Source organism: Saccostrea echinata, unplaced genomic scaffold (genome assembly GCF_033153115.1).
Source record: "Saccostrea echinata isolate AGI-Se365-2 ecotype Australia unplaced genomic scaffold, CSIRO_AGI_Sech_v1 ptg000016l, whole genome shotgun sequence".
Taxonomy (NCBI): domain Eukaryota; kingdom Metazoa; phylum Mollusca; class Bivalvia; order Ostreida; family Ostreidae; genus Saccostrea; species Saccostrea echinata.
In genome coordinates this window covers 23,970,439-23,995,220 of record NW_026889765.1, presented here as the reverse complement: position 1 = coordinate 23,995,220, position 24,782 = coordinate 23,970,439, and the positions used below count along the sequence as shown (strand labels likewise).

At 32.2% G+C, this 24,782-nt stretch overlaps 1 protein-coding gene across 1 annotated transcript in view; it reads left to right on the top strand.

Annotated features, from left to right (window-relative positions):
• The first annotated feature begins 295 nt into the window (after positions 1-295).
• The window catches only part of LOC133188572 (biotin--protein ligase-like), a 37,165-nt gene continuing 12,678 nt past the window's right edge, over positions 296-24,782 (top strand). The window contains exons 1-10 of the mRNA XM_061324053.1: positions 296-384; positions 1,820-1,979; positions 2,109-2,221; positions 3,415-3,582; positions 5,448-5,601; positions 5,914-6,719; positions 11,935-12,114; positions 15,462-15,727; positions 16,006-16,073; positions 18,648-18,808. Coding sequence (XP_061180037.1) covers positions 1,835-1,979; positions 2,109-2,221; positions 3,415-3,582; positions 5,448-5,601; positions 5,914-6,719; positions 11,935-12,114; positions 15,462-15,727; positions 16,006-16,073; positions 18,648-18,808 — 2,061 coding nt within the window. The 5' untranslated portion in view covers positions 296-384; positions 1,820-1,834. The remainder of the gene's footprint in view (positions 385-1,819; positions 1,980-2,108; positions 2,222-3,414; positions 3,583-5,447; positions 5,602-5,913; positions 6,720-11,934; positions 12,115-15,461; positions 15,728-16,005; positions 16,074-18,647; positions 18,809-24,782) is intronic.

The window sequence follows — 24,782 nt, the reverse complement described above, 5'->3', positions numbered from 1 at the left end:
CAAACCATTGCAAATATCCTCAAATCAGTCTCAACATTATACTTCTAAAGTTCTTTTGAACGCAGAGAGAGAGAGAGAGAGCGCGCGAGAGAGAGCTTCAAATTGTACACATTTTAGTTGTTTGTTCGTTATTAAGGTAAGTGAATGCAATACCATGAATACATGCCAAAATCGTAATATTTATACAAATAAATTATTTTATTAGTCCGAAAATATCTAGGATTAACGTCATTGGTTTTATCTCTTAGTCTGCAAATCTGATATCCGGTACTAATGTATTAATCGAGGAAAGTCGAGAAAATCGCGGCCGGGGATAATTTCCGACAAACGAGGCATTTTTTTTTCCTCCAGTCTAACAACAAAATGGCAATTGCTGTCTGAAATGTAAGTTTTGCAGATTGTCTATATAAAGACAGCAGGTAAAGGAATAGACAAATAGATTTAATATTTAACATTGAATTATTGGTTACATTGACAACGATTTTAAAATTTATTTGTATGGCCTAAAGAAATATTCACACTGCGAATCAGTATTTTTAGATTATATTTTATTATAGAGGTAGAAAATTTTCAATTTTAGAAATATAAATGTCGCCTTCTGGATAAAATAAAAGTGTTACACTTGGCTTATTGCGCAGGATTGGGAATATCTGTCTGATTTATAAATCAATTAATTCCAATGACATTTCCAAAAAATGAAATATAGAGTACTCAACAGATAATTAAAGTTAAATATATATGAAACTCACTTAAATTTGATTATGGGGGTAATAAATAGAATATCATATAGAAAAAAGACAGATCAAATACTTATATCAAAGGCCCAAGGATATTGTAACAGGAAAGGAGAAAATGTATGGCTGGACAGGGAATCTATGCCGCGTGCATCACTGGTCAGGTGCTGTAACCACTATCCAAGCTGTTATCCACGGCTAACTATTACACTCGACCCTCCCTGAATTATCACATTCACATTGGGGAAGAATATACATTTTACCCAAAAAGACAATTACCCAAGTTATTTTTGCCCCTTGGCAGAACTTTTCACGTGCAAGTCCATGGAGGGAAGGACTTCAGCACCAAATTATGTAATAGGAAAGAAGAAATTGTTTGACTAGACTGGGAATCGAACCTGGGACCCCTACATCACTAATCACTCGGATGTTCTAACCACTGAGCTACAGCTGATATCCAAGGCCCAAACCATTTTCTTTGTTGAGCTCGAGTATTTAATACAGGTTCCTTCATGACATATTGTTTTTATTACTTGTATGAACTATGTTTTATACATTTACATGTGGATGAATATATTTTTCTCTTTATTGAGATCAAATCAATTTGGTACTATGGAAATGCAATGGATGATATGCAAAACTGAACATTCTTGTAAGCATCCCCCCCCCCCCCCCAGTGATTTAATGATATTTTACATGTTGCTTAGAAACACATATGTAAGTAATATGTACACAGTTATCATCAATGTTTGTCATTGTATGGAATGTGACATTTGATGACATTTGTCATCTGCTATTGAAACAGACTGTAAATGAAACCTAGAAATGTATTCTAAATAATGCATGTTATGAACTTATGACACTTACAGTTACTAAAAGCTTTAATCTCCTCCTTGTTTCTGATTTTCTAAGCTCCAATAATACTTTGGACCCCTGGTCTACCTCATTGTCTTTGTTTATAGACACCTCATCTTGTCATGTTTATCACCATGGGCTACCTCATTATTGTCTTCGTTTGTTAATAGACACCTCGTCTTGTCATGTTTATCACAATGGGCTACCTTCTTGTCTTTGTTTGTTGATAGACACCTCATCTTGTCATGTTTATCACTGTGGGCTACCTCATTCTTGCTGCCTATCAATGGTACAGAGACAGACTACGTCACTCAATGATCCACCGAAGTATTTCAGCCTCTCTTCGAGTTGGAAGTGTTGTGGTTCAAAGAGTAAGCACGTCAAATCAAAGTAAGTTGTTAAACATTTTGTGGCATTTATAGATTTATTTTTTAGCAAAGAAGTATAGAAGCTGACCAAATTTGTGGGTTACAAATGTACATGCACTGTACAAGATTGTTGAACTTCGTTATTTAACAGGCAATATGAAGCTGTCACTTAGCTGTTCCAAGCTTGTGGAAAAGCTGGATAATTTGGTCGTCACTGAAGTGTATAATGATGATGATATCTCTGTCTCACAAACCGTACCTAAGGTAAGTTAACTGTTAGAATGGCACCAAGACTATAAAACCAGAACAGACTTAAGTCAAAGTTAAGATTTTAACCAGAACAGACTTAAGTCAAAGTTAAATATTTTAACCAGAACAGACTTAAGTCAAAGTTAAGATTTTAACCAGAACAGAGTTAAGTCAAAGTTAAGATTTTAATCAGAACAGACTTAAGTCAAAGTTAAGATTTTAATCAGAACAGACTTAAGTCAAAGTTAAGATTTTAACCAGAACAGGCTTAAGTCAAAGTTAAGATTTTAATCAGAACAGACTTAAGTCAAAGTTAAGATTTTAACGAGAACAGGCTTAAGTAAAAGTTAAGATTTTAATCAGAACAGACTTAAGGCACAAAGTTAAGATTTTAACCAGAACAGACTTAAGTCAAAGTTAGGATTTTAACCAGAACAGACTTAAGTCAAAGTTAAGATTCTAATCAGAACAGACTTAAGGCAAAGTTAAGATTTTAACCAGTACAGACTTAAGTCAAAGTTAGGATTTTAATCAGAACAGAATTAAGTCAAAGTTAAGATTTTGAATATCTTCTTTTTTATTTAACAAGCATGTTTAAAGTTGCAAGTTTGTGTAATATTCAACCACAAACATATGATCAAAGTCTTGTTCTATTTTCAAAAGTTGTGGCCTTGAGACCAAGTTGATGTACCATGTATTACAGTATCTTATAAACAGATAATGTAATACTAGTAACTTATAATTGATAAATGTTTCAGACTTATCATATTGTTATTTTGTTTTAACTTAATAGTTCTTCCAAAGATATTTAAAGATTTGCATAATAGGCAAGCATTGCTGTTTAAAAAAAATGCACAATATATGAATCTATAATAAAAATTTAGCCTTTCTTACCTAAAAAGGGCAGAAATCAAAGCATACTGTACAGTTTACATGTTTTGTAGAATTTTTTCATGACTTGTGCACATCAAGTTTTGGAATATTCCCCAATTATGCTCTGGCATCTTTGAATTGCATACACTTTGGTCAAGGAAGATTTAGTATGAAGTACAAATTAAAGTACAAGGGAGAGAGAACATGATTTGTGCCCAGGCCAAGTGTTAAAACACAGCTGATATACTGTCATATTAGATCTTTTTCCATTCTGAAAATGTCATCAGTTTGTACACTCCTGTTCATTAACATCACTTAAAATTATTAAATTTTAGGTTCATGTAAACTTGGAGAAATGGACAGCATACTGTCGAGATATCAGTCACACTCAGTTGACCGCAAGAGATAAGGAGGTCACAGTTCTCCTGGAGTCTATCCGTCCCGCTGATCTTGAGACTTTTGCAGAGGAACAAGTGCACATGTCCTCAAAAAAGTCATTCCATGTAAGCTGATTTTCACTTACTGCTATGCTATCTGTATTATATGTGTAGATGATCAGGGTTGTATTCATGATGAATTGATGTGGCGGAACTGGATAAAGTCAGATAAGAAACTGCAAATCTGGAAGTAAAAGATGCAGACATATAGTGTACATTAAAAATTTATTTACCCCTTTATAAATTGTGATGCCATAATAAGGCTACTAGACTTGTCCATACCATATTTTGACATTTTTCGCTCATAGAGATTGCTTTGTAAAAGAGTATTTGTAGATAAGATTGCATGTTATTGGGCTGCAAGAATTTGCAAGGTGCCCATTAGTAATAACTGTCTGTCCTCTGTCTGTTAATCTGTATGTCCACAAATAATCTGTTTTTTTTCCCCTAATATTTTTTTTAAATATTGTCCTATTTTGTTCAAAGAAGATGGGCTTATATGGCATGTAATCTGCAGGAACATGTATATGAATCATTTATCATTATTATGAAGCAGACAATTTGGACAGCTGTCCACAGCTGGGCAGATTTTCCAAAAGCAACACAGATAGGAAAATGTTACATTACATTGTTATTCCTTGTAAAAAGATGTAATAATTAAACCTGCTGATCCAGGGACTTCACTTGGTTTCTGGAGAGGGGTGTGTAGGGATGGGTGGGTGTCCCCTCCCTGAAGCAAGTTTTTTTTTAATATAATAAGTACCATTTTGGGTGATTCCTGTGCATTCAGAAAATCATTTTCACACATAAAATTGATTGATTTTTATGGTTTTACATCTATGCAAAATTATTTCACTCATTTGAGGCTTTTACTTGGCACTCAGGTCATTTTTTAAGGGGGGGGGGGGTTATGTACAACCCAAGCATCCCCCCTTTGGTGATGGCCTTGCTATGCTACATGTATCAGTTACAAGAACATTTTTAACACTTCTGATGATTTGAAAAAAAAAACAGTTATCAGATAATAGGATATAGTTAAATGTAAATGTATTAAAATTTTAGTGGGTTGAAAGAATTGCTTTTGATCTCGGTGCAGCAGAATTAAAGTTTAATTTTATTTTGAAATTCCGTAAATAATTCAAACTGGCAAAGGACTAGACTCTGGGGCATTGACCCAAAACTTATTGATTCCCCATTATCAAGGACAGGCAACTCATATCACTATGCTATCATGATTAGATACGGAAAATGGGTTTTTAAATGACTATGAAGCAATGCATTTACACACAGTGACTTTTTTTGGAAAAAAGTTAATTTTTCATGGTCTCTGGGTCTTCTCTGCATTTTTCCTATATCCCAAAAACCCAATTCATCAATAGAATGGTAAAATATCATGTGTCGCATCAGTGAAATTTTCTCTTTTCAACTGTGTCCAGATTCCCGCCGAATCTAAATTAAAAGCGCTGTCATTCATTGGTATGTTGGTTGATTGGGTGGGAAGACACATTCTGATACTTCAGTTGATTCTGTGTGTCATTCGGTTGGGAGCTGGGGAAACGAGGAGGATTCCTAACGACATGCAAGTCTGAATTAGCAAAGAGAGATAACTGCTGAAAATGTTCCTTTTGTAAACTAAGTAGATATAAAGTGATGACAACTGCAGTAAGTCCTCTGGGTTTAATTTATCTTGCTTACTGCAAGAAATCTTAAAAACCAAATCCCTGTCTGCAAGGGATGTTTGTTTTGTGTCTAGCCAAGGTGATGTTTGCTTTCACGAAAATCAATCTCCTTTATAATTATCAAGTTAACATATTCTGATCCCTTTCACTGCATCTTTAGATGTACATCTCCTCTTTGATGCCCTTGCTGACTGGTCAGTTTTCTAGTATATGGTGCTGTGATTCTTTGATTTTAATTTTTTTTATTTATAGATATTGGATCATGGTCATCCGCTGGCTTGGAATACAGGTCCACCCTTTGGGATTGTGATGCAGTGTTCAGAGCCTGACTTCTTAGCTCTCTGTTTATCATTCATGGATAATTGTATTATAATGGAAGAAGATCTACAAGTGAATAAAATTATCAGTAAGTCTTGAAGTTAATAAGTAGTCAAAATTTATAAAATTCTGATATCAAAGTTTGTCTTAATTATAATATTTTGAATTTTGATGCAAAGAAAATGAGAGTCTGGTATTTTAACAATGTGATTAAAAATTCAGAACATGGAAAAAATTGAAATTCATTAAATGTATATTTCTGTACAGTATTATATATACCATATGAAAAAAAAATCGTTATGTAAGGAATTAATTGAGTGGGAGATGTTAACTTGATCAGTGTAAAAGACAAAGTGAGCAGTAAAGCTAGAGTTATCTTTCTTTCCCTGTTTAATTTTAGGTGTTCAAACATCAGGGAAGGCAGCAAGCTTGATTAACCTTGACCTTAGAGAGATTCAGACCATGGAGGACACAAGTAGCCAGTGGTCAAATGAGTCCTTGGCCGACACTGCAAGTCTGGCCAATCATGATGTTCTAGAAAGCTCCAGCCAAGATTGGGAGGGGGTGGAGGCTGAAAACGGGATAGACATGGACAACTCAAACATAGAGGATATGGACATAGTGATGACAGAAAGTGGGGCAGGGGAGGCCATGTTCGACCCCGATAATCTCAGTGTCATTCCACCCACAGCATTGAAGTCTTCTAAACCTCCTAACATCGTGGTGTATTGTGGAAAGAAAGATGCCAGTAGAAAGTTTCAGAATCTGAAGCAAGTCTTGGAGCAATGTGTGCATAATGACTGTTATGTTATTTATCATCTGAAGCACGAAGATGTTCACACGGTGCCTTGGGCCGAAAACACCGCTCTGCTGGTACTGACAGAGGAGAACTTGTATGACCAGAATGATGACATCATTTGTCGCTATTTTGAAAGAGGCGGCAGGTTGATCAGTTTCGGAAGTAACGTAGATGCAAATTTTGTGCCTAGAAGAGAACTCCACAAGGGAACTGGAATTAGAAATGTGAGCTATGGAAAAATTCAAAATGTGCCTTTGTTGTGTGGGCGGTACTCGTACATGATTGACACGACTCGAACGGACATAGCTGTGAAAGGATTGGCTACTGATGACAAAGAGCAGACTTTAGCAGTGGAAGTCACTCAGAATGTCCCAGAACAAATTCCTGGCAAAGCTATACTGTCTCAGGTAATACCATAACACTATGCAGTGTTTTTGGTGACCCCAAATCACAGCCAACAGACTGAGGCAGTTTCTCTCTTAGGAAATGTGGTCTTTTTTTCTAAAAATTAACTTTTACTTGCCCACTAATTTTAAGATTTCAGTGTAAAATTCTTCTAAAATGCTTAAAAAGCCCCTTTTAAATTATGGGAGAAAAACACCTTTGCAGAAAAAATCTAAGCAAGCAGAGATTTTAATGAGATATTGATTCATGTGGTGAATTGACATGTAGAGTCTATACCTTTTAATATACTTTACTGCCTGATAAAGCAACTGGGAAAAATGGGATAATCCATTGCCTTTATTCCAAAGGCTAAAGTAATTCGAGATTATTCTGTGTTACTGTTATATCTATTGGAGAATTATATCTCCGAGGTGCAAAAATAATGTGAGAAGCTTATGGATATACACCTACACTAAGTTTTGATAACTCATGGTAGAATTCTCATGAACACAATATTGAAATTAAAATTAATATTCCTAAAGTAATTCGAGATTATTCTGTGTTACTGTTATATCTATTGGAGAATTATTTGATATATCTCCAAGGTGCAAAAATAGTGTGAGAAGCTTATGGATATACACCTACACTAAGTTTTGATAACTCATGGTAGAATTCTCATAGACACAATATTAATTGGAATTAAAATTAATACCCGGTATGAAAGATAGGAAGGTGTGAATGATAAAGTCTAAAAATATTGATAAGAAGAAAAAAAAACTCCACAAAAATATAGCTTTTATCTTGTTTATTGTGCATGTATTTCAGAATTTTAAAATAAGTAAATTAAATAACATATTCTCTTTTTAGATTGATCTTTTGAAAATGTTAAAGGACACATTAACAAGAGAAATTATCTGACATGACAAATATAGAAAAAGTGTTTTCTTTCTTTATACAAATTTAGAGTATCATATGCCAAGTTGTGACTTTTTTCTACTTTGTTTAGTAACTGATATATGGCTATGTTTCCAGTGACAAATTATGACCCTAAAGCCCAGTACCCCCCCCCCCCCCCCCCTATTTTCTCTAGGGAAATTTTCAGTTTGAAACAAGTAGACTTGCGAAAAGTTTGAAAAAAATCTATGAAAGATATTGAGAAAACAAGTTGATTTTAAATATTTGATAGTTATTACAGTTATTAAAAAATAATTGATGGATGTAAAATACAATAATTACATTATTACATGTGTTTCAATTGATCAATTCTCAATTTATTATGAATCAAGCATTTTATCAGTAAAAAACAATGTGTTCAATGTTTATCATCAGTTGTCATGAAAATGTTGCTTATTAAGTTGGGTTTTTTTTTTTTTGCATAAAATTCCATGTACTTATTAGGGCCAAACAATTAGGCTTATACTTCTTTCTTTCTTAATCTTTAATGGAAACATGAAAGTAAATCAGTGATTAAAAACTTTTCAACATGTTAAAAAAATTTGGGCTATCTTAATTCCCAAAATGATGATTGAAAATGAAAAATCTTTCAAGTTTGATCAGAGTCTCACTCTATATGTGGAAGGACTGAATAAGAAAAAAAACCAATCTGATTTTCAAAAACACCATTATTTCATTTAAAAAAGCATATTTTCTCGAAACCAGATTAATTAACTCTTAATTTTTTAATAACTGATCTAAATACTTTTGAATATTAGGAGTGCTTGGCAAATGTGGTTTTGGATAAAATTATTTTTTCTTGATTTCGAAATGCTCTCATTTCTCAGAAAAAATTTAGGAAATATAGAAAAATTTTGATTATCAATCATGCTTGAACATAATTATTCTATCCTTGAACTTTTCAATAATTGACATTTATTTAATATCTAAAACCACAAAGAACAATAAATTTATCTGTTCCTTCTGATTTTTTTTTCACATTTTACATTTATAAGGACTGCCTTCACAGCCCATGTTTAATTCATACAATCTTTTTTTTTTTTTATTAAAATGTAAAAAGAAATTTTAACTGAGGGGCAAAAGTTTGCAGTTGTGCCATTGAAGAGCAAAGCATATATTTTCACAAAAATATATTTTAAAATGAAGAAAGTTTCTATCTTGGGCAGCAAAAAGGATATTTATGGTTTGGTTGCTGTCATATATTGTACATGTTGTAATATGAATTCATGGATCATGCAAGTTGAAAACAAGATATTTTTGTTAGACACTGATGCCCCCTTAGGGCAGGTCATGTCGAAGGTTAAAGTTTCTCAAATGCAAGTCATATTAAAAGGTGAAGGTCAAGAGGGCAAAAAATAGTACCCAAAGAAAGGTCTTATCACAAGGAATACACCTGTGAAATATGAAAGTCCTAGCACCATCCATTCAAATGATATTTCCAAGAAGAAGGTTTTTCAAAAGTAGGGTCAAACTTTAAGGTCAAGGAAAAGGGTCAAAAATGGTGTTAAAGAGAAGGTTTTGTCACAATGAATACACCTGTGAAATATAAAAGCCCTAGCACCGACCATTTAAAACTTATGGCCAAGGTTAAGTTTTTTTCAAAAGTAGGTCAAACTCGAAGGTTTAGGTCAAAAATATTTGTACCCAAGGAAAGGTTTTGTGAAGTGTGAATGCCCTAGCACCAAGTATTCAAAAGTTATGGCCAAGGTTGAAGTTTGGTAAAATTTTGCAAAAGTTGGTCAAACTCCAAGGTCAAGACATCAAATATATTAGTACCCAAAGAAGGAATACACATGTGAAATATCAAAGCCATATCTCCAACCAATCAAAAGTTATGGGCAAGGTTAAAGTTTCTTCAGATTAACAGACAAACAGATGGACAGAGCAAAAACTATATGCCCCCGAATCTTCAATTACAGGGGCATAAAAAAGATAATAATGTTAAATATAAAACAAAACTTTTAAGAACAGAATTCAAGACAAAATGGAAATCAAACTTTAAAAATAAAACTGATACAATTTTAAGTGCACAAAGTCATACCTTGGTAAAACAGACAATTTAACAAATTGATATTCAAGCATTATCACCAAGTACATGTATTGTCCAAAAGGAACTACTTAATAGGGTCTAAAGACTTTCCAAAATATAAAGCAAATATGTCAGAAACTTTCTTTGTTGAAATAATAATTTGTCATATTACTTAAGCTTGCTACTTACTATAAGTCTTTGTTAGCTCAGGCAAGCTTTGTAGCCTATGGGCCACTAATTTAATTATGGTATATGAAGTGCTTTGATGATTGTCACAAGGAGCTATTCAATCATTTGATTATATCTATTGCCTGCAGGTCATATGAAAGGACCCATTACGAATTGAAAATTTATTCTTTTTTCTCAAAATATCAAGGTCTACATTCCTAAATGACAAGCACATTGAATTTTTCAGTGCTATTTATTAAAATCTTAAATTTTGAGACTTAAATGATATTTAAAGGTGTGAAAAGAGGATAATCCTACAATTTATCTGTCTTTATGGTGAAACATAATATGACATGTATTAAGTCGTCAATACTTCCAAATTTTGCAATTTTCTCCACTGAAAATTCTCAATTGAAAGGATATTGGACTGTATATACCAAAAAAGGGTCAATTAACTCCAATAAGCATTTCAAATTTTTGTAATATTTTCTTTTGTACATATGAGTCTCTTGCAGTTCAACATATGAAGAGATAAATAATTTACATAAACCAGAATTTATTTATACCCTATATATATGCATGGTATGACAAAGAACAAGGTAGGGTTTCAATACAAATCTTGCCCTGTGTTTTTCTTAAAAATGAAAGTAATGTAAAAAAAAAAATTAAAACTCATGCTTTCTGAATCATTGAAATTCCATGCAGAAAGGTCATACAAATCTTTTTCTCATATGACCTTCTAAATGCTAATTGTGATGTCATAAACTTGTGCATTTTCCCGTATTTTCTTGAAAAGTTGCAGAAAACACCAATTTTCAATGGAATTTTCTTTGAGATAATATTGTCCACAGGCATCACCCACAAAGATTTTGAGATATGTGATTTTTCAAATAAAATTACACAACGTATCCGAAAATTAAAGTGGGCGACGGCTGTGGACACTATTTTCTCAAGGAAAATAACCCTTGAAATGGGACATTTTGAGGCTTTTTCTGTTTAAAATAAAGAAATGCATCAAATTAATGACGTCATATATCCAGAATGGTACTCCTTCAAGCCATATTCTTTCCTGATTTATCACAGTCATATACTCAACTAATATTTAAGCCAGTTTCAAAACTTTTTGAAGATATAATTCTGTTTAGGGCACAATAAAGCTAAAACCGTACCTTCTTCTTTGACAAGTAAAATTGGAACTGTAAATATAAAGATGAAAGGGTTTTTTTTCTGGATTTTGTTGTGATATATACTGAAGGTTCTTTATGCTAATGTTATTACTAGCAACTTGATTCAAAGAGTCTAATGCATGATTTCTTAGCATTGGCATTGTAGAACACATGATACCTGTCTGTGTTATGTAATTCTGATGAACATTTAAGAAATTTATACCAAATTGACAATTATATCTTCAGCTCAAACTGGTTAAGGATAGATAATTATGATAATACAAATAACATTTTTTAAAAAATTATTTAAAAAAAAAAAAGTTTGTCATGTTCATTATATGTAAAATTAATGAGTTTAGCCAAATAGATTTTAATTTTTAATCAAAATTATATATTAATTATCAATAATCTCCAATAAATTTATAAAAAGTTGCATATATTTAAAAGGGTGATGCCAAAACTGTAGAATTTTGAACATCATAGAAAGCCTACAATTTCTTAATATTTTAGAAATTTGATATTTGCATCATTAACAACCAAAATAGATGAAAAAATGTGTACATATTCATGCATCTGGTTTTTTTTTTTTTTTTTTTTTTTTTTTTTTTTTTTTTTTTTGTTGGGGGGGGGGGGGGGGGGAGTGGGTGTTGTTTTAAAGTTATACAGATTGAGAGAATAAAATTGTATACAATTTACATTAGGGATGGCACAAACACGATGTGGAAGTTTAATACCTCCAGATAATACGCAAAACATGTATTAACTATAATTCTAAATCTTTGAATAGGGGAATTGGAGTTTATCAGTGCTAGAAGCTAGTACATTAATTTGTGAGAGTCATATTGAATTACCAACGTACAATTGTCGGACCTACTACTTGCTTTTCGAGGGATTGTAACAAGAGTCATGATTCTTCTGTAGGTGTTGCTCGATCAGGATCCGACAGATGTAGCCCTGACACAGGACTCGTTTAACCAGTTGAAAAAGTCAAATCCTGCACGGTTTGAAATTCTAACCCTCATGTTAACAGGAATGGGAATCAATTGTGAACATGTGACCCAGCCTGACCTTTCACCTTGTTTTCTACTGGCTAATGACCAAGTAAGTAGAACAAAAGTGCAATAGACATTACTATGTATTAAATCATGAACTTGTCTTCAACTTCAGATTAATTATGTAACATGTGTTTTCCAGAATAAAATCTGTTTGAAGTTGAAAGCCCGGTTACTGTGTCAATTTTTCAAGGCAGTTGAAGGTTCTCTGTTTCTCTTTTTTGACAGATATTGTGTTTTTTCCCACTTTCAGTGGGTGTTACAGTCAGGTTATTAATTTAAATGAAAATTTGATTGAAATGTGATCTTTCAATTTTTTGGATGTGCTTCTTTCATGTTTTTTCCCCCAAATGTCAGCTTTGAATTAAATTATGAATTTATTTAAGAATTGAGATTTAATTAAGTCAAGTACTTATAGACTATTTGTAACTTTGAAAAATAAGCCCCCCCCCCCCCCCCCCCCCCGGCCCAAAAAAAAGTAGAGAAGTGGTAAAAAGCTAATCTGCGTGAGTATTCAATGCAAAATAAAATCAACCTCTACCTTTATATGATGCAGAAACATAAATATTTTAAAAAACAGATAAGATTAAGGATATGTTTCTCAAAAAAAGTTACAATTATAATAATTCTCACTAAACATTCATGAACAAAGCTCACAAAACTGATTTTACACACACTTCACTCTTAATCATGTTAATAGAATGGTAAGGCTGGTTGTGTTCTAACTGCACTGTTTGTGGAATCATTTTAATTTGTCGGGATCAATGCAAACCAAAATTTTACTGGTTTCCATTTAACACAAGATAACAAGGAATCCCTGTTAATTTTTTATGATGTGTTTTTTATATATCTATATTTTAAGCATACTGGATTTATTGTAAGATGGGATATTTTCAATTAATTTAACTTTGCAGTGATAGAACAGCTGTGATGTTTCCCATTTAAAAATTGCATTTTTCTGTATCTTTGTGCAGTTTGATCAATGACTCCAATTTTTATGGGTTTAAATATGTGTGTTCACCTCCTTTTTTTCTCAATCTTGGTTTCAACTGTTTAAGATATTCTTATCAAAATTCACAATCCATTTGAAACTGAACTTTGTAAGAAGTGAGATTGAATTCTGTAAACCTAAATACTATGAAAAAAACTCTCAATTTTGTTCATTTCATTTCCTAGAACTTTTTTTGGGGGGGGGGGGGGGAGTTTTGTTGAATTTTTTCTATGATTTATACTTTTGTTTTCATTGCATTAAGGAAGGATTTCCAATATTGATGTTTTTTTCTGTTAATTGGCTAAATTAGAACATATTATAATCAGTTTTATAAAATAATATTTCTGATTTGTCTGATTAATTACACCTGTGAAATGCAAATAGATTTTTTCTCTTATTTTCTTATTAAAACATTCAAATATGTTTCCAAATAATGTTTGAAAATACAAATACCTTTGTAAATATGCATAAATTAACTTTTTTTTGAGAAAAGATGAATATATGATGACAGAATATTTAACTTTAATTCTGACTTTAGTTTTACTAGTCTTCTACAGTCATTCTAAAAAAAACATGATCATAATATTAGTTTCTTATTTGCTAACAAATTTAACACCATCTTTTAAATTTAAAACATTAGTTTTAATGCTAAAACTCATTGTACATAATTATATAGTTTCATAAATAGTTACATGTACACGTAAAATAAAACTGTTTGAGTTTTTACACAAAAAAAATATATACAGTAAAGCTTGTCTATTCCGGCCACCACTGGTTCCAAAGAAATTGGCCAGATTACACCTTTCCGGATAAGACAGCATTTTTAACAATTGAAAGTACTGCTTCGTGTCCACTAATTCAAGTACACGCTAATGCATGATTAAAATAAATATATTAAAAAGCTTTTTTCCAAATGCAATAATTCGTCATAACACTTAAATTAATCAGTTGATGAGGAAAATTGTGCTAAATTTTGAATGCACTAATTTATGTTTATTTACAATATTGTAATTAATGTTTGTAAAATCAATTCCACTACATACCTTATTGACGCTTATTGTAAAAATTTTATGCAAAATGGAGTCTCTTCCTTTTTATTAAAGTATATTGGTTATGCAGAGTTTATTGTCCCTTCTGTAGTACATTTTAGGTAATATCTTTACATTCAATAAAGTTATAAGCTCTAGGCTACACAAATAAAAGGTTCTCATACATATATTTCAATGTTCATGAAAAGGGGGGTTGTCATGGATGCTTACGCAACACATTGAGGTTGTTTTTCCACTTGTCGGAAAGGCCCGAGAAGAGAAAACATAAAAACTTCTCTAACTTTTTTGTTTTAGACACACAAACTATGCAGATTTGAAAGTGAATTGAAACTTACATAAAAATGGCAAGAGAACCTATCGTATGCTGTTGATTTTAGTTCTAAGTCAGCTGATTAAAATTACTTTTTTACTGAATTAACAAAATTAGTTGTCTCTTTTCAGAATTTTACTACGTACCATACAAGTAATCCAGGAATGACTTTGCTGTTTAAATTTAAAAAGGTTTTCTTGTTTTGGTAAAAAAAAAATCGTACTAGTTTTAATTCGACATCTTATAAAAAATGTTGATCATTATACCGTAAATCACCTTTTATTCATGAGAACTTTATTTTTGTGTAATAACACGAGACCTGTACTTGCGAAACTTTCATTTTCACATATAAAATTATTGTACTATTAAAGATTATATGGAGCAATAACCAAAATTCGTGAAAATTAAATTTTGTTTTGTTTATAAATACCAAACGATAATCTCGTGAAAATAAGGTGTCGCGAAAATTTAGTGATCTACAGTACTATATTATTTTTCCAGGAATTATAGTTTTTTTGGTAGAAATAAACTCCTATATCAATTGACTTCGGTATAGAATTTTAACTTAATACCATTTTTTGTGTCAGATTTCAATTATTATGTCTTACACTTCCATACTAAATACAGAAAACAAATAAGAGGTCAACTTCATGATATTTTATTAACGGTATTTCATATAATTCATAAATCCCCTATCACCCATTAACTTCTGTAAGGCTGAGTTCATTATGATCAGGACCAGATTTGTGAACGTTTATTTGTTTCCAAGTGCATTGATATATCACTTAGAGAGTTATAATTCCTATTGAAGTGACTATTTTCTTCAATTGAATTGATCCATATATATCGTAATGAGTGTTTTGCCCTTTACTGCAGGCAAATACATGTTCAATGAGGTTCCAATATCGTTTTTCAAAACAATTTTTTAAGAAATTGGTTGAGAACCCAATACATCCTGATTAAAAAGTTTTAAATTTAAGATAAAGTATCTTTGAATATAGTATTCTTTCATATCTTAGATCGTATGTAAATGCAATATCTTGCAGGTAAATAAAGTGCGCCTCTTGAACAAAATTGCACAGAGACTCAAAAATGGTTTACTGAAGTCTGCCAGTGTCAGCCTACAGTTTATTCCTAAACTGATGCCAGAGGTCAAGGTCACAACGACTCTACTTCCTGTTGTCACAGACAAAATGGAGGAGTTGAAGTACTTCAGTATTGATGAATACTGGGACAATTTGACAACAGCCAAATTAGGAAATGTTGTTCTCTATACAGATGTTGTCCCTTCAACCATGCCATTGCTAGATGGGTATTTATGTTTTTGTAACTCATTTTGCTAGAAATGGAAGATTCTGAGTTTGCTGGGGGTTTTTTTCTTTTGAATTTTCAAAGAACTTCCCTTCTGCAACATTTTAGTTGCAAATTTCAAATAGTTACCTCTTCAAATTTGTAAAAGAATTATATCATTATATAACTTTTTAAAAATTGTGAAATATGTTGGCAGTATGTTATTATTTCAGACTTCAAATCAAGATTTTTTTTTATTATTGGTCAAAATCACACTTGTATACTGTGGTATCTTTTCAGCCTTCAGTATTCTGAGCCTAAAACAGTTGGATTGGTAGCCATTGCTGGTAGACAAACTCAAGGACAAGGTAAACGTTAGATTCATTTAGTGTCAATCTCCTATTTTTTTGATATTTCACTATGTATCATCAACAACACATACATTAACTATTTTGGCTGACACTGGTTGAAAACATTGCATTGTTGTAGTCCATGTGTATGTATACATGTATGCATATTGACATTGAATAGTTCCTAAGTGAGCATGATGTTGGTTGACATATTAAACTTTACTATGTGAAGACCCAAATACTTAGTTCATCATGAAGTTCTTTGTTCTCTGTTGTCTACCCATCCATTCAACCATCTTTACTGGTGCCTTGCTATCTGTTTAGTATCTGTATACAAATATTATGCCTCCAACACATGTAGTCTGATATCAATAAACTTGATAAAAAATGTAAAATTCAAGCCAAAGCTGTAACGTATTAATTAAGTGACCTAAAAATGGTACTTATGTCAGGTTGTCTTAAACCAGGGAGTCATATTCTAGCAATTTTCAAAATGCATGCATAAAATACTAATTAGTAATACATGAACTTGTTTTCCTGTTCCCTATCCTTCATTATAGTTTTCAATCATTTCGACTTCTTCTCCAGAACCACATGGTCATTTTCACACAAAGTTTCAAAGGGATTCAAGTTAATTCAAATGAAGAACCATACCTTCTATCTAAGAGAGATCATTATAAGAATCTTGAAATTTTCTGGGATCTTTTACATAATCTCCTCTCAGGAATCACATGAATTTCAGGACCCCTGGCTCAGGGGATTTAGTGTTAGGATGGGGCTCTATTGATTATATAGTGAAAATGCATTGATTCATTCAAAACCTTCTCAGTATGCTCCTTGGTTATTTGCAGATAAACTAAGTACATGGTTATATATGGATGACTCTTCCATACTTGTGTTTTTTGGCCCCTGGGTCAGGGGTTGAGGTGTTTAAAGTGGGGCTCTATTGATATTTCAGTGAAAATGCAGTGAAAATGCATTAATTCATTGAAAATCTTCTTCTCTGCTTTTGGGTATTAATCAAACAATCTAATTAAGTGCTTAGTTATATTTCATGGTCCATGGATAAGGGGTTTAGGCATTAGCTAGGGCTTGGCTCTTAATGGCCATATAGTGAAAATGCATTATTTCTTTGAAAATCTATTCCCCTTGGAATTTAGCAAAATACTAAGTGCATGGGATGCCTATTCTAAAATTGTGAATTTTATGGCCCGTAGGTCAAGAGTTGAGGTGCTAGAGTGGGGCTATCCCTCTCTGCTCCTGGGTATTAAGCAAACAAATTAAGTGCATGGTTATGATGAGCAAGGGTGCCTAATCCAAAATTGTGAAATTCAAGGCCCCTGGGTTTTGGGCCTGGTGTCAGAGTAAGACTCTGTTGACTATATAGTGAAAAATTTATGCCTTAATTCTTTGAAATCTTCTCTGCTTCTAGGTATCTAGTAGGCAAACAGAGCACTAAGTTGTTATTTTACCAGATTTGTAAAATTCTTGGCCACTGGGATAAATGTTCTGGTGCTTGGCAGGGCTCTCTTTCTATACCACAATTACACTCGGTGTACTGAGATTGCAGGATTTATGTGTCACTTAACCAGTCATATACGTCATGATTGCCAGTTACGTACAGTTACAATGTAATCTCACACTTCTAGTTTACAGTTATTGTGTCAATTCCTCGTAAGAAATCAGCTCTTTGTAAATTTAACAGCAGATAGGTGTTATTATTCTACTGACACCTCTAGCACCACAAAAGTTTGTTACATATATCTGTGAAGTTCTTACATTTCTGTATATAAATACATGTATGTATATACAGAAATGTAAGAACTTCACAGATATATGTAACAAACTTTTGTGGTGCTAGAAGTGTCAGTATTATACTATATTTTATCTGTAGTGGGAGAAAATCACAGGTATATTTGGGAGGAATTTACAGGTTTAAGGGTAGCATGTCTGGCCATGTGAGGTTAAAGGTCAGTAAATGACCATCAGTGACAAGGATTAAGACAGTAGTTAAAGTTATCAGATTGTTAAAAGATGTAGATTACATGATTGTTTATCCATGGTAAATAATAGAAGGATGACTTGACATTTGTACAGGTTAAAATCTTATACCTGTCAACAAATGCTGGTGTGTGACTGTATATTTAGAACTAAGGCAGCAGATAAAAAGAGAGAAAAAATATTTAAATCACTTATTTTTTTTTTTAAGTGTTCATTTTTGTTGTTTTCATTTTCATGGTACATTGTATGAAAAGACCCACAAATTCATTTCCCCATGAAATGTTAAAATTTCATGCTACTGTAAGATATGTTTTTTCTTCTGAATCAACTTTGTTGTAAGCATGAATTCATTATTATTTTGTATTCAAAAAGGCTTTATAATAATAGAGATCTGGGCCTTCTAAATTTAAAACCTGTCATGACAAACTAACAATTTCCGGAATATTTTGATCAATTTTACTGAAATTTTTTTTAATGTGGCGGGGTAAACTTGAATGCAAGGGGGCTTGAGAACCAATCTTCATTTTTTATTTGGTGTGTTTGCTGTAACCATGTTTTGTTGTAAAATTTATTCAAATATTCTTTCTGTAGGAAGAGGAGGTAATTCCTGGCTGAGCCCTGAAGGTTGTGCAATGTTTTCTTTGCACATCAGGATTGAGGGAGAAAATCCATTAGGACGGGCAGTATCATACCTCCAGCACATCACGTCACTAGCTGTGGTAGAAAGTGTGCGAACCCTTCCTGGATATCAGGTATTCACAAGAAAAGATATCAAAGAGTGTGTGAACCCTTCCCAAATATCAGATATTCATATAACTGGCTGTGGTAAAGAGTGTACAAACCCTTCCCGGATATCAGATATTCACATACAAGCTATGGTAAAGAGTGTACAAGCCCTTCCATGATATCAGATATTCACATACAAGCTGTGGTAAAGAGTGAGCAAACCCCTCCATGTAATTTTCTACTCCTAGTTTGAACAGTTATTGCAATTCTGCAAAATTATGAAACTTTGGAATAAAGTACGTTTACAGTATTCATATGACTAACTATGGTAGAGAGTGTACGAAATTAAACTTCCTGGATATCAGAATTTCATATGATGAGCTGTAAAAGTGTTTGAGCCTTTCTAGATATCGGATATTCAGATGACTTCTTTGGTAGTGTGTGTGAAAATTGTCTGGATATCAGATCAATTTCAATAGCTGTCATAATGATACCACCTCAAATTCACCTGACTTCCTGACGTGTATACATTGTACATACAATCTTCAAATTCTGCCTAGAATATGATGACTACTTTTGGTAGTGTTTGGACCCGTTCTGGATGTATCAGTTATCAAAAGTAATAGCCATCATGAAAAGTATAGAGTTCGCATTTCATCCACTATCCACGTGCCTAGCTGTGATAGGAAGTCTGGAGAGGCAAATGTCAAAAAAACCTTATATTCACATTAAATGCCATTACAAGTTAACCTTGCTATTAATTTGAATATTACCAAGCAATCTATATATTGCACAGTCAATCTGTTTGTAATTGGTTTCTGAAAAAACTATTAATTTTTAGTCTCTAATGTACTTTATCAAAAAAAAAAAAGACATGTGAAAAGAATGTGTTTTGTAATAAACTTTTTAGCTCACCTTAACCAAAGGCTCAAATGACCTTTTCTGTTGTCTGTAAACTCTCCATGTTTTCAAACGTTGGGACAATCTCAATAAAAAGCTATATGCAGTATATGCATATTTTTGCCCCCCCCCCCCCCAATAAAAGTCAAAGGACAAGTGCACTTAAGCAATGCTTAATGGGCCCTTTTTCAGTGCCGTTTTACTTTAGAATATATGACCAAATCGTTCTCTTTTGGTAATAGTTAAACACAAGTGGATATTTCTAATTAAAAATTACACTAAAACGTCACCTAAATCAGCATGGATTTGAAACAAATGAAGAGTTTTAATGCCTATAGATACCCCAAATCCGGAAAAGTCGTATCGAACCTATTTTGAGTTTCGTTTATTTAAATCAATGGGAGGAGACATTTAAATTGACACTTGAACAATCTGATGGTGGATCATTGACGGGCACGTTTGCCGAATTCTTCTTGCGCTATTTTACCTGTAAAAAATCGAATGAAGTTTATAGATGCCTGTAGCCGTAGTGATCAAACTAAGAAATTTGCATGCTTGCATTTGAAAAAATGCAATAAGTATTAACATTAGTTCCTTTAAATTTTGAAAAGAAAAAATTGTATTTAGGTGGCCTTCAATACCGGTACCATTGTCTTGCATGAATGTTAAAAATGTTTGACACTTTTATGTATGATGACATTTTAACGACACTAAACACTCCTAACCCTCCCGTGTTCCTAAAATCAAATACATACAATATCTCTAAGCGGAACGACTTTGATATAATGGTATAAAACGTGGCTATGTTTTACAGTGAGGACATTTGTGGAATGTTTACCTGGGTAGAACTCATGTGACTACCGGTATTTTAAATAATTTATTCCACAGGTGGGTTCAACACAGGTCATACAGGTAAATAGCTCTCGCTTGCTATAGGAAAAACGTTGAACTTTACATACATTTTTAATATTTTAAGTACCAGCCTAATCTTGCACAAATTTCCTACTTTCACACAAGTTTTATAAATGTATAATGCGTTTTTTGTCATTCGCACAAGTTTGTACAACATTAGGCTGACAGAAAACAAAAGCTTTGAAATGAATGACCGTAGTCAATTTACTATAGAAAATCACGAATGTCGACTGACCCCTACCACATTGTATGGCTTTTCTCTTTGTATATTCATGAATACCAGCGATAAAATTTGTTGATTCTTATGGTTTAGATATCAATTAATGATTTGAGATGACAAATTAAGCTTCATTTGATTCTTCATTTTTTCACATTTTACCGGGGCCCATAAGTGCACTCGTTCTTTAAAAAAATCTTGAAATGTGCTGAATTGTATATATTGTACGAAAAATCTGAAATAACAGAAAATATTTTAGTTTCGAAGTAGTTATTGGCAAATTTGTTTCTATCACGTCACAAACTATTTGGGTTTTGCGTTATTTTTCAGAAACAGGAGAAAATGGACAAAATTTGTTAAAATTTTAGCTTTATGGAGGGCAAAGCTGCTCCATTACAATATTCACATATTTCATTGATATTGAAATTTTACATTTATATCAAAACACTGACTTTGAGCAGATCTGCACTCGGTGACTTTTATTCAAAATATCGACGTAATATACACCTTTTTCTCTATTTATCATGAAAATTTTGAATTTACATCATTTCCTGATGTCATATCTAACAAATGGTGTCATGGCTGATGAAATCACTTAGGCCAAAGTTTTTTTTTCGTTTGGTTTACGATTCCGCCGACCCTAATTTTCACAAATCATGAAAATAAAAATAATGTCTTTTTCCGACATATTTTTCCGGATTTTTCTCAGCTGAACTGGTGGGTTTTAAATTTTAGAATGCATCTTAGTCAAATAAGCGCTTACAAATATATGAGACCTTTACAAACATTTAGGTGACCGTAAATAAACACATGTGCTAACCAAAAATGGCGGCTCTGTAAGGTAATTCCTCACTGAAAGCAATGACACACACTTAAAGAACTTTTTCTGCATGGAAAAGTGAATAAAATCTTGGATAAATGATCCCTTTCTCCAATTGCAATGTCTCAATTGGCTAAATTAATACCGTAATATTGGAGAGTGGTACCCAACCCTGATCGACCTAGCAGACACGGATACACCTATAGATAATAAGGATTTATCAGTGCCTTCTCAGGGGCCGAAGTTCGGCCCATTCCCAATTGAAAATGAGTTCAGTTTTTCCCAATTTGGCAGTATTTTTTCTCAATTGGTGAACAATGCTTTTATTTTTAATTATCTTGGAAAAACAATAGGTAAAATTGTCAGATTGTCTGTAATTTTAACTCATTTAGCAAAGCTACAGTCATAACACATGTTTAAAAACACTGTAAAAACATCGCCAACTTTTAATCCGAATTTCCTCTGTTTTTCTAAAAATGATGATACTGTGTAATTATATAGATTTATTAAGTTATTTCCACCTACTCATTTGATCTGCGAGTTAATGGTAAGGACTTTAGGCATTATTTCAGATAGAAAAATATATTTTCAATGCATTAATACATATTAAAAGAGGACTTTTAGAAAATGTGTACTTAGTATATTTTTTTGCAGGAGGTTTACAATCTCCAGAAACAGATACTATAATGATCTAAATTGAAATCTCATAATCACATGTACATGTACTACCCTAAGTTGTATAAATGCTTTATACTCATTGAAGTCCATTTTAATTTTATTAGTCTATTATTTATAATTGATTTTGTACGAATAAGATGGATCATATTTAATTGTCATTTGGTTGCCAAAATTAGAGTTCGTGCTGAAATGTTAAATGAATTACCCCTGAGTACATGATTTAAGCAACATTTTTAAAAAAAAATTGCAATTTCATCAAATAGCCGATATTTTTTCCCAATTCCCCCAGAATGGCGTTTCCCAAAATAGGCTGATAAATCCATGGATAATAGTTAGGCCAATTTAGTGTTGAGAGATACATCTTAATAGTTGAAGCAACGTTGACTGGTTTTTCACTGGATAAATTCAAATGTGCATAAAACATCTGTTAGTTTATAGAAGTAAATTCAATATACAAATCTTTGCAAATTTCATACTCAATTGAGATTAAAGTCCTTTGAATTACTAATTAGTAATAAATAATGAGCATTGCCTACTGTACAGGTACATAACAAACATTTAAAGAAGGACTTGATTGAGAAATTATTAGGCTTTTTTGCCGCAGGTTGAACATTAAATTTGATAGCTGCATGATCAAATTATTATAACCTTTATTTCAACGTCAATTACTTTTAATATTGTTAAACACTTCAATTGTATTTTTCTTCAATCTAAATTTAACTTGAATTTGGATCCTTGTTTTTAGTGTGTGGGGATACCAAGGTTTATAACACATCACATATCACTGAAGAGCACAAAATGTTGAACATCATGAACCAAGCACTGATTGACAAACAAAAATCAGAACTATATGTAAATGAAAATGACATTCAGTCTAAAGTTAGAAATGAATTAAAATTAAATAAAAAGAGTTATGTGATCTAGACAATAAAACTTAAAAGTACTATTGACGTGTATTATTTTTATTAAAATAAACATTGCTGTTATTTTATAATGAAATTGTTGAATCCAAAATTATTTTTATTTTAATTTTTCGACCACCCAATGCATTTTTTTGAGACAGAAAATCGTAAACTAAAAAAAATAAAAACTTTGGCCTTACCACTTTGAAGTCTGCAAATATCCCCCTGCCTTAGAACATAATTTTAGATTTCTCCTTTCAAGTTTGATTTTGGGGGCAAATATTGGTCTCTACCAAATATAGTCCTTTGCTCCAAATCATCCTTTGGAGAAGGGGTTTGTTTAAATGAAGGACATGCCCTCTTTCAAGGGAAGATACATGTAATTAAGAATTGATGAAAATTTAATGGCATCATTTAAAAATCTTCTCAAGAACATTCTGCAAATGAAGAATAGCAGGGCCAAACTGACTCAGGTGAGCATTGTGGCTCATGGACCTCTTGGTCTTTACTAGGATTATTTTCACAGCATATGCTACATTAAAACACACTTTACAAAGTGCCAAGGAAGGACAATTTTGCTACGTTATAAATGTTATTCGTTATATTTAATAAGTTCATGATATATTTTAAAGTCATAGGGAATAGAAATTACTTTGTTGTGTAAATTCTTTATAAGCATATTCGTTATAAGCATGTTTACTGCATGCATGAAGCTGAACCGGTGTACGTACATGTACCACAAACATGGTACCACAGAACTAATTCAAGTATGCACTGCATAAAATTTAATTTCATTGCACAAATTGTGAAATCTATGAATTAATGTTTCCATGACAAGTAAACTGATCAACTTACAAGAAATTTAACAAATATAGTGCATTTAAAATCAAGATAAATAAAGCAGAGGATTGCAAAGAAATTCCTAGATTAATAGTCTTTTTAGACAGTAGAATTAATGTAATTTGATTTTTTATTTATATGTTATAAAGTTTCTGCAGAGAGCTATTTCTCTCAGGTGTACAGATATTGACTGATCTTAAAAAGTACAAAATGATATTAATAAAAGTGCAGTGAAGAAATTAATAAATTAGAATAAAAGCAAATTTTAATGAAATTGTTAAAAAGGTTCAACAACAAGTGAAAATGATATATTAATTGCTCTCTGAGGCTGTACTTTAATAGGATCAGTATTCATTATATACATACAGCTGTCATTATACAGTCAAACCTTGCTATCTTGAACTCAACAGGACTGAGTATCCAAGGAATTGAGATAACAAAGTTAAGAGACATAAAGAAAAAGTCTTTGAAATGCCAAAAACTACATGTGTGTAGCTAAATATATAATGATTGGACATATGCTGTTAAGAAGTAAATGTTTACATGTTTAAAAAATACAGACAATAATCCTGGATATGTAAACCTGTAATTGACAACTTCACCGTACTTAGGTAATTCAAGCTACGTAGGTAAATATGATGTCAACAAAAATTTTGAACCCGATTGCACACAACTCAATTATAATTTACACTACATCTTGGAAAAGCAAAATACTGTATGTTATATTTTAT